Source organism: Trifolium pratense, linkage group LG3, assembly GCF_020283565.1.
Source record: "Trifolium pratense cultivar HEN17-A07 linkage group LG3, ARS_RC_1.1, whole genome shotgun sequence".
In the NCBI taxonomy this organism is placed as follows: Eukaryota; Viridiplantae; Streptophyta; class Magnoliopsida; order Fabales; family Fabaceae; genus Trifolium; species Trifolium pratense.
Window position 1 is genome coordinate 10963851 of NC_060061.1, and position 11883 is coordinate 10975733.

At 28.8% G+C, this 11883-nt stretch overlaps 1 protein-coding gene across 1 annotated transcript; it reads right to left on the reverse strand.

Moving 5' to 3' along the window:
• Positions 1 to 10799: 10799 nt before the first annotated feature.
• Positions 10800 to 11324, reverse strand: LOC123914573. Its single transcript, XM_045965774.1, has one exon. It carries the CDS (start codon positions 11322 to 11324, stop codon positions 10800 to 10802), a length of 525 nt encoding a protein of 174 aa, XP_045821730.1.
• Positions 11325 to 11883: the final 559 nt, after the last annotated feature.

Below are 11883 nucleotides of genomic sequence, written 5' to 3' on the forward strand. Positions count from 1 at the left end.
CAAGTTCAACGTCAATCACCACTGCACCATCTAACGATTGGTGATGTTGCTTATATTAATTATGATCAAATTTCCTAGATGTTTTTCGCCTAATTAATGAATTTCATTTAATTTTTTTTTTTTGAATAAGCTAAATTAGCCCACCCAAATTAGCACCAGAGAGAATCGAACCTCGGACCTCAAGAGGAGCACACTCCAGGTCCCAAACCAATATCAATGCACCAACCCAAGTGGGTTTGAATTTCATTTAATTCTAACGCATTGGTACTCTAAACCCTACCTATTTTCTTTTTGGGTCATGTTAACATGTGCACCAAGGACACATGTTAAGCTACCTAAAAGTAGAAATATAGCATTTAATGATACAAAATATTTAATGTTTAAAGAGTTGAATTCACAACTTAACATTTAATGTTTACCACATTTATCTTCTTAACACGTGCCTTTGGTGCACATGTTAACATTCTCCTTTCTTTTTTCATCAATTTCCTTTTGACATTCATTCATTAGAAATTGTACGTCATAGATTCATTTGTATGTTTCCAACGTTAGTTACATTAACTATGATCATATTTCCAAGATATATTTTTTGGACTAATTAGTGAATTTTTTTTAATTATGACGCATTGGTACTCTAAAGTACCACACTCACCTTCTTCCCTAGTCAATTCCCTTATAACATTCGTTCATTAGAATTCGTGTGTCATTAATTCATTTGAATGTTTTCAACGTTGTTTCAATTAATTATAATCATATTTTCAAAGTCTTTTTTTTCATGATTAATTGATTTTATTTTATTTTAACTCATTGATACTCTAAACCATATCAACTTTTTTCCATACCAACTTAGTATTTAATTGAAAAATCAGGCAGTCAAATTTTAAAAGCTTCATAGTTTGTTGTCATAGCAAAACGAAGTCCATGTTCATAATCATATTTTAACAATTTGTTAGAGAGAACTTGCAAACGCACTAAAGATTATGCCCAAGTGTTTAAATGAACATAAGTGTTTAATAAACCTTTGAATTTTAGTGAGATGTTAATTTTGATCATCCATGAACCCCTATAATTTTTTTATATGTTTGTATTGACAGCAACAACGATATTGTGAAATTTCATTCAGATAGATGGAGACCAAAAATATAAGTTAAGATAACAAAAATATAATTCCAACTACCCTCACAAAATGAGAAGTTGAGCAAGTATCTCACATCGACAAAACTAATAAGAATAAGGAGATGAATGATGAATTAAATCATCCATAAATTCACTTGATAATACACTATGAAATATTTTGTCCGAAAAATACAATAATAATAATTTTTCCATCCATATAGATGTACGCATCTAACTTATTTTTATTGGTACAAATCCAATTTTTCATATTTGATGCATAGTTATTGACCATTAAACAACTAGTTTACTTGTACAAAAACATGCATATTGTCCCTTCACTTTTCATAATATTTGACGACGACACATCGGGCAAGAGTAAGGAGATGAACGCTTAATGCATCCATAAATCCACTTGGCAATACAATTTTTATGAAAAATATGAGAGCATCTTGTATAAAATAGTTCTGAGTGTGATCCGCTGCAGAACTCCTCAACACAAATTGAACATGGTCCCTTAAAATTTGATGACATAGCTTTAACATACGATTGCATTGAAAATCCCACATTTTCTTGAAATCGACCAGATTGATCTTCTTCCACCTCAAGTGTAGTGACAACTCGAAGCAACACATTCATCTTCAACATTCCACTTCCTTCAATGTTAAGTGCAACCATTCCTCTAGCACAATCAGCCATTTGACATAGAACCTTGTCTAATATGGCATTAGGCACAGGTCGGAAGGTGTCGTACAAAAAACGAGGGATGTGATCATATTCATCAATGACCGGGTGTATATTATAATTACATAATATTTCATGAGGAATCGTGAAGTTGCCATGGATGGGTGTTTGATAATTAAATGTGAGGTTTTTCGGGTCATTGGCCGTGGCCGAAATAGTTAAATGGTTGTAATGTAAAAAAATAGAGAAGCAACTATTCAAAGAAGGGTCGGGTAAAACCGATTGGATTGACTCAAGATTTGGAGTCACATTTAAGTCAAATGAATAAGACTCCATGAATGAGTTGAGTGATCAAATGTTTATCACAAGGATGAAGTAGAAGTAGAAAAGTAATTGGTTTTGTGTATATGATTTTGATTTAATTTCTTTGGTATACAATGCCTTTATTTTATAGGCAAAATGTGTGTTTACAACCAATAATTAAATCTTGTCAAGAAAAGAAATCATTAAAAACATTTTCACCAACCATTGCAACTCTTTGACAATTTACATGTCATTTAATTTGTGAACAAATAAAGTTTTTTTTTGGTACATAGTGAACAAATAAAGTTATCTCCCAGTTAAAATTTAAATAATTACGTAATTTTTATATTTAATACAAATTTGAGAATTAATATTTTTCAAATTAATACTTTTCCACATATATACTTATATACAAATGTGTTTAAGAATTTGCCAAACTTATATTTACCAATTATATATTTATACCATCTACTAGTATTTTTATTTTTATATATTTTTAATAATTATAATTTTCCAATTATACATTTATAGCCAAATTCCATTATTATAAATTGACTTAAAGGTGGTTTTGGTCCCTTGCAAATATGTCTCGTTTTGATTTTGATTTCTGTAAAAAAAAAAAAATATTAATTTTAGTCCCTGCAAAATCTCAAAACTTTTAAAATTGTCTTTGAACTAGATTTTTTGCTAACATGTGAAATTTATGATGATTTGGCGGTGTTGAGTAGATTTTTTTTTGCTGATGTTGATATTTAAGCCTTTTAAATGTGTTCCTTAAAAACGTTAAATTTAAAGTTTTTATATTCAAATTTATTTTAAAGTACTCCCTCCGTCCCATAATATAGGCAAAAAAAAAATATTTTCACACTTATTAAGAAAAGTAAAATATGATAATTTCAAGGTTGACTTTTTGTGTGTTTGTTGAAATCAGTTTCACTGGAAGATGTAAAAACAGTTTTTATTGATTATTGATTATGAGAAAAAAATGAGAGAGATTAAATTAAGTAAAAGTTTATCTTGAAAATAATAATAATTAGTTTTTTTTGCTTATAATTTGGGACATGAAAAAATGAGTTTTTTTGCTTATAATATGAGACAGAGGGAATAGCTTTTAAGTCTTGAAAAAGTAGGGTCAAGTTGTAGCGTCTTGAAAAAGTAGATTTTAGGAAGAAGTAGGGGCAACACAATTTTTTTTTAATGAAGAAAACACAATATAAGTGATGTAAACAAATTATGATAATTAATTATTTTTTGTCTAGTAGCCTAGCGGCTATAAATTCCACCTCAAAGCTATTTTTAGATTGATGGAATAAGATGGAATGAAATGGAAATGGATGGAATAGAATAATGTTCCACTGTTTGAATTTGAAAAATAATAATTGAATGGATTTCATCTCTAACCACCACTTACCTTCAATTTTTCTTCTTTTTAAAATATTCAAACAATGGAATGAAAGATTTATTTCATTCCGCTAAATCACATTCCACTTCACTCTATTCCGCTTCACTCCATTTTATTATATTACATCAATCCAATCATAGTCTAAAGGTGAATAAGTGGATTGTTCGAGGTTCAAACCCCGACTCTTGCATAATATGTGTGATGTCCCTACCAACTGAGTTAATCTCATAAGGACTGATAATTATATTTTTTAACTTGTTATTATTAGTTGCTATTATCGTTTTTTAAGTTGTTATTATCTTTTTTTAAGTTTTCTATTATTAGGTTAATTATCTTTTAAAATTTAGATGATAGTGAATGTATGATAAGTTAATTATTAACCTATTTTAACTAGGATTTCTATTATAAGCCTATTTAAAGGCGTGCAGATTTAAAATAAAATAAACTAATTCAAGTCTCTACGTAATATAATATTCTTTTATTAAAAAACACGAGTTTCATAAGCCTATTATTTATCATAAATTTGTATTAAAATATCAAAAAAAATTATAAAAATATTTTACCAAACAAATTTAAATTAAAAGATTAAGTCTTAAAAAAATAGGACCAAGCACCGTATATACAAGTTTTTTTTTTGTTTGACACAAAGGTCTGTATAACAAGTTAATGGGTCTGTATAACAAGTTCTTTTTTTTGTCTTTTAAGGGAAGTCATATGAAATTTAAAAATAAATAATAAAGGGTGTGGCATATCCGACTTAACAATTTCAAATTTTTTTACCAATTGAACTAAAATTTGTGGAATAATAGATTGTATTTTTAATAAGAGTTTAATTTGTATATATTGTCGGTGTAAAGTTTTTTTACGCATTCATCCAATGATATCTTGCCACATCATTTAATTAATATGACACATCATATGTTTTTAAACACCATACATAACTAGTTCTTCTACCCGTGCGATGCACGGACGAATTTTGGAGGAGTTATATATTACAATAATTTTCTTAAAAAAATGACTATGAAGAAGAATAAAATATTTTTTAAGTAAATAATTATGTAAGTGTCAAAAAAAATAAAGTAAATAATTATGTAAAAATTTAAATATATATTGTATAAGACTTAAAATTTGACACATCAACAATTTTTTTACCCCGCATCCTATGTTTCCATTTTTAGTGTTAATTTATTAAAAACTGACATGAAAAAATTGTTTATGTGTCAATTTTAAGTGGAAAACAGACAAAAAGAATGGATGGTATTTTACCTAAGTTTTCTCCTAAACATATTTAATATGTCTCTAATCTTTGGTCATTTTATTTTTTTGTTAGTTTTTTCCTAAAATTTGACTTTTTTTTTGGGTACATGTTGCCTTATTTAATATGATGGGTCAATTTAAATAACTTTTATAAAAAAATAGAAGTATGAGTTGCTTATTTTTGTACCATTGTGAGTTGCATAAGCATTATAGAGACCATTTGTTAGTAATGTATGAAACTCAAAGTGGTATTACTATTGAAGATGTTCTAAAAGCAAACTCAAAACATAGCCGGAAAATTTCATCACCATTCTCTCTTAGGCTCTGTTTGGCAAAATTAACGGATGACTGATAAGCTAGCTAATAGCTTATAGCTTATGGTTGATGACTCTTTTTAAAAAGATTATTACCAAACATGTTTTTAACTATAAGACATAAGCTATAAGCTGATTTTTTTGCCTTGTGAAATAGACTCTTGCCTTCCGTGTTCCCTCAACTGTCTCGCATTCTATTGTTAAACTTATACAATAAGTGGGAAAAAAAATAAGAAAAGGAGTACTCCAAACACTGAAGAACTCAATAAATTGATTAAAACATGCCTAGAAATATGATAGCTTTATTAGGAGAAAAAAGTAAGTGAAATTCTAGAACATGAATAGTAATCTAAACACACTTCCATAACTTCATACATTAGTAATTTAATGTCAATAAACTCTAGTAGAATTTTTGGGATACTTAGTAGAAAGACAATAGATTAGACACCATCAAACTACACATTTGTTATTTGAACAACTTTTTTATATAATTTTGAGATAACTTTTTTTATTAATTGGATAAAAATAATAGAGAGATATAAAGAAAGAGAGAAAATAAGAATATAATGTAAGTATAAGAGAGAAAATTATCAAAAAATTGTCTAAAAAAGAAAAAGAAGAATACACGTCGCTGCAAGAACATCATGAATATTCCTTTAGAATTTCAAAGACATGATACCAACTAAAACTCAAATACTACGGTAAGTTTTGGTTATTATCGATCAAATTTGGCCAGTGCAACTATCAAAAGTAAGCAATAAACAATTTTTTATTTTCATAGAAATTAGATTTTAGTTATTATCGATCTAATTCAATATTCATGAAGAGTACTAATATGAAAAATAATCTATATACAGTATATACTACATATATATATATATATATATATATATATATATATATATATATATATATATATAAGCAGCTACCAAACCACTTCAATTTTAATTCATATACCATTGAAACCGCACATCAATCAAATAACAAAAAAAAATGCAAGATTCCATAATCCATGTAATATTTTAACAGCCAATTTTCCTGCATCATTCTACAAATACAAATCAGACCACAAAGTATAAAGCTAATCTACGAATACATACATTGTTTCTCATCCCATTAAATTTCTCATCCCAATAATGTGAGTTTAATTAATTATTTTATACTGTCGGTGTAAAGTTATTTTACACATGCATCATCCAATAATGTGAGTTTAATTAATTATTTTACACCGTCGGTGTAAAGTTATTTTACACATGCATTAATTATTTTACACCGTCGGTGTTTTTACACCGTCAGTGTAAAGTTATTTTACACCGTCGGTGTAAAGTTATTTTACACATGCATCATCCAATAATGTGAGTTTAATTAATTATTTTACACCGTCGGTGTAAAGTTATTTTACACATGCATTAATTATTTTACACCGTCGGTGTAGAGTTATTTACACATGCATTAATTATTTTACACATGCATCATCCAATAATGTGAGTTTAATTAATTATTTTACACCGTCGGTGTAAAGTTATTTTACACACATCATCCAATAATGTGAGTTTAATTAATTATTTTACACCGTCGGTGTAAAATTATTTTACACCGTCGGTGTAAAGTTATTTTACACATGCATCATCCAATAATGTGAGTTTAATTAATTATTTTACACCGTCGGTGTAAAGTTATTTTACACATGCATTAATTATTTTACACCGTCGGTGTAAAGTTATTTACACATGCATTAATTATTTTACACCGTCGGTGTAAAGTTTTTACACATGCATCATCCAATAATTTGAGTTTAATTAATTATTTTACACCGTCGGTGTAAAGTTATTTTACACATGCATTAATTATTTTACACCGTCAGTGTAAAGTTATTTTACACCGTCGGTGTAAAGTTATTTTACACATGCATCATTCAATAATGTGAGTTTAATTAATTATTTTACACCGTCGGCGTAAAGTTATTTACACATGCATTAATTATTTTACACCGTCGGTGTAAAGTTATTTTACACATGCATTAATTATTTTACACCGTAAGTGTAAAGTTATTTTACACCGTCGGTGTAAAGTTATTTTACACATGCACCATCCAATAATGTGAGTTTACACCGTCGGTGTAAAGTTATTTTACACATGCATTAATTATTTTACACCGTCGGTGTAAAGTTATTTTACACATGCATCATCCAATAATGTGAGTTTAATTAATTATTTTACACCGTCGGTGTAAAGTTATTTTACACATGCATCATCCAATAATGCGAGTTTAATTATTGTGCACCATCGATGTAAAGTTATTTTACAGATGCATCCAATAATGCGAGTTTAATTAATTATTTTACACGTGCATCCAATAATGTGAGTTTAATTAATTATTTTACACCGTTGGTACACATGAACTTTATCTTCAATACAATAAAATAGATGTACAAAAAAGAACCACACTCAAAACAAAAATGTATAATACAATTAAATATTTATCATAGTGCATAAATGATGCATCAACATACCAATTACCATTATCTAAGCATCAACATACCAATTACCATTATAAATTGCTTGCACCATTTCCATCTCAAAATACAGTCACATTGGTTATGCGTATAGACTTGTTATACCAGGCAACATGAATGAAAGAAAAAGAAATTTGAAGAATAAAAATAGAGAGAAGAAATTCATGTGGAAGAGATAAAAATAGAAAATGGAGAGACATAGCGCTGTCAAAAAAGAAAGACCCCAAAAAAATTCAACCCATCCATAAAGAATTCTTTCAAAAATAAATAGTGGATTCTAATAGCGAATAAAATTTCAACTTGCTACACATGTATATGATAATGTAAAAAATGTCCAAAAAAATCCCATGTATGATGATGTAGAACAAAAATGGAGGAAAAAAGCAGAGTTGTTTGTTTGCAAAATGGAGGAGAGGGAAAAAAAGGGTTCTCAAGAAGAAGAAACGTCACCATTTATGATGAAATATAATTACAAAGTAATAATAATGTAGTATCTTGGGAAGAGAGGAAGTTTTTTTTACGATGAAGGTGAATGGAAACTGAATAGTAGTTATTATTTTGACATAGTAGTTATTATTATTATTATTATTATTATTATTATTATTATTATTATTATTATTATTATTATACTATTAATTAGTGAAAATTGAGAATATCAAGGATGTGTGAAGGGAATTTAGGCGGGATATGTTGAAAACGTTTAGGCGCTAATTGTTGTTAGCACTGTATTCTATTTTAATATATAAAGGATGTGTTGGTATATTATTGGATGCATGTGTAAAATAACTTTACACCGACAATACATATAAATTAAATTCTTGTACTAATAGATTTTCTTAACATTTTAAACATGTATCAATACAATCCAAACAGCAATTTAACGAGACCTTTTCAAAAGAAATTCCAAGTGAACGTAATTGCATACTATTTTAATCTTTATATCGGATAATATTTTATTTTGATAGATCTAAATCTGAACCGCTCACACTCCTTAATAAAAAAACATCGTGTTCTTGTTCTAAGTTAAACTTAAATTAAACTTGATAGTTAAACTTAAATTAAACTTGATACATTTATTTACATGACATCCCTTTGAAAAATAAAATAAAAATACATGACATACATGAGAACATGAATCGTTATGTACCTAAAGTGCTTGTCTTTGCATCTCTTTTTCTCTCATCTCCTAAGTTCTAACCCTAGCCGTCACCTTTTTTCTTCTTCTTAGTTTATCAAAGAGGGGTGATTTCAGGTCAAATCTTGACCTAAAATCACCCCTCCAAATTGTTTTTTCTTTCTCGTTATTAAATAAGTGTGATTTTTCACATATTTATTTGGTTTTGTGTTATTTGTTATCCCGTCCTTGTGCGGTGTATTCTGTTGTGCCGTCTCTGTGCGGTGTGTTTTGTTTTCCCGTCTTTCTGCGGTGTTCATTTGTTTCAGGTTGAAGGATTAGATCCGATCAGGTACAAATCTATCCAATGTCGACTTTTGTGTCATCAACGCTGCAGATCTGGGGGCATGGACATTCCAGACACTTCAATATAGTCATATCAATGTTTTAAGAACCGGACCGGAGGTCGAACCGTTGTGACCTCCGGTTCAAAGTTCAACCGGTCGGATCGGTTCAACCGTTATTAAACCGTTTACATTAAACCATTCATATAATTTTGATGTTTGAACTTATTTTACCATAAAAAAATAAAAATAAAAAATCTTGTACTTGTTTTATATATGGAAATCTAAAGATTTTTTTCTTAAAAAAAATAAATCACATTGGACTTTTTTAAAAATTAAACTTTTAACTTTCTATGGTCCAAATTTACTTCTATATATATATATATATATATATATTATAATAACACACTAGTAACACAAACCCTAAAAAATTAAAATAGATGCACAGCCGCCTCCCCCCTGTTCTCTTCTCTCTTCACGTATGTTTTTTTTTTTCAAGAAAAATGGATTACTAGTTTTTGATTTATTCATGTTATGTCATTGTTATTGTTTTGTTGTTTCTTGTGTGCCTCTCATTTCTTCTTCTTCTTCTTCTTCTTCTTCTTCTTCTTCTTCTTCTTCTTCTTCTTCTTCTTCTTCTTCTTCTTCTTCTTCTTCTTCTTCTTCTTCTTCATTCCTTGTGTTCCATAAATAAACTTCCCTCTTTGTTCATGAAAAACTTGGAAGAAAATGGAAAAGTTACCGGTACATTTTTTTTACACAGGAAAAGTTAATACTTACTAACGATGGAAAAAATGAAAAAAAGTGAGTATTTGTTTGAAACTGAAATAAATAAAAAAAAAACATAGAAAATGTTTCAGTTCCATGTTTAGCGTTTCCAGTGAAAAGAAAAATGAAAACAGAAAAAAGAAAGAAAAAAAAAAATGAAAAATTCGTTTTTTTAAAACTGATTGAGAACCGGCCGGTTTTCTAGAACCGTGACCGGTTCACCGGTTTCGACGGTTCCCACCGGTTCACTCCGGTTCAAAACGGTTTTTTACCGGTTTCACTGACTACCGGTTTTGGCCTTTCTTCCGGACCGGTGCTGTGTTCGGTTCACGGTTGAACCGGTCGAACCGGCCGGTCCGGTCCGGTTCTTAAAACATTGAGTCATATATGTAGGCTTATGTAATTTGCCGTTTTATGCTATTAACATGGATGCTGTGAGTTTGTTTGCAGATTCATCCTTTTTGTTTTTAGCAAATTTGAATTTGTATTACATGGATGTACTCTATCAGTTTGAATGAATGAATATCCTTTATTTTTAGTCAAAAAAAATGAATCGTTATGTACCAAAAAAAAAGAATCGTTTTTTTTTGACAAAAAAAAGAAAGAAAAGGAATCGTTGAATTAGCTCGTTTGTTTTTTGGTAGATGAATAGCTCGTTAATGTTTATGACTTAATTATGTTCAAATTAATATTTATTTTTTTGTTTTTTAAATGCGTATCATTATTAATGGGCGATTTGTTATGCGCAGAAAAAAATAACAGCGTTAAAACATAGATAGATATATTTTGTTTGGTAAACATAATCAAAAAACTTTTTCATATAGATGCATACTTAAAAACCATTAAACAACTAATGCACTTGTATAAAAAACGACAATTATTGTACTGTATAGTAAATACATATTGCTCCTTCTTTATTCATAATACATCACCTCGACACAACGGACAAGAATAAGAAGAAGAACAATTGATGCATTGATCGATCTACTTGATAAGACATTCTTTACGGAATCCGTTGCAAAATTCTTCCAAACAAATTGAACATTGATCCGTAGACTTTGAGGTAGTAGTTTCAACATCCAATCTCGGTGAAAACCCCATATCGACTCTAGTAACAATCTGAAGCAATACATTCATATGCAACATTCCACATCCTTCAGTGTTGGGTGCAACCATATTTCTAGCCCAATCTCCCATTTGATGTAGAACTTCAGGTAATACATAATAAGGCACATCATGAAAGGTGTCGATCAAAAAGCGAGTGTTATCAATGGAATCCATGATTGTGTGTCTACTATAATTGCATAAGACTTCACGAGGAATCGAGAAGTTGTCGTTGATAGGTGTTGTGTAATTAAAGATAGGGTTTTTTGGATTATTGGATGTAGAAGAAATAGTCAAGTGGTTATAACGAAAACGAATGGTGAAGTAACTATTCAAAGAAGGAGTGTTTGGTGAGATGGGTTTAGAGATTGGATTCACTCTTAACTTGAAGGAGAAGGATTCCATTGAATGAGTGATGAAAAGTTTATGGCAAGTATGAAGTAGAAGTGGAAAAGTAATTGGTTTTTTGTTTGAGTTTGGTTTAATTTGTTTAGTATACATTGCTTTTATAGGCAGAAGTTGATAACGGTAATACTTGATTATCAAGAAAAAATAGGCTAATAAATCTAATAAGATTTGGTGAAAAGATAAAATAAAATCTAAAAAGATTCACCCGATAAGTAATCTTGTTATATATATAGATCCAAAAAAATAAGATAATTATATTAGATTTGAAATATACGTAACCTCAAGATCAGGGCAAAATTTCTGAAGAATATACAAAAACTATACTATCTTCTTTTAGCCAAATAATATTCATCAATAACTAACACAATAATGTTACTTAATCATAATAATGAACTATGCACTGATATATAAAAAAATAACAAGTCTTATTAATAAAATAAAATAACAACTCTTTTCTGATGAAAACAGTACATTAACAACTTAATGAATCCGATTTATTGTAATTTTTTGTAGAATAAAGGATATACCATAATTAAAATTTTTAAAAAATATTTTT

What these genes read in the sequence shown, in the direction of transcription:
- LOC123914573 (XM_045965774.1), bottom strand. Translation starts at nt 11,324, where the DNA reads ATGGAATCCTTCTCCTTCAAGTTAAGAGTGAATCCAATCTCTAAACCC.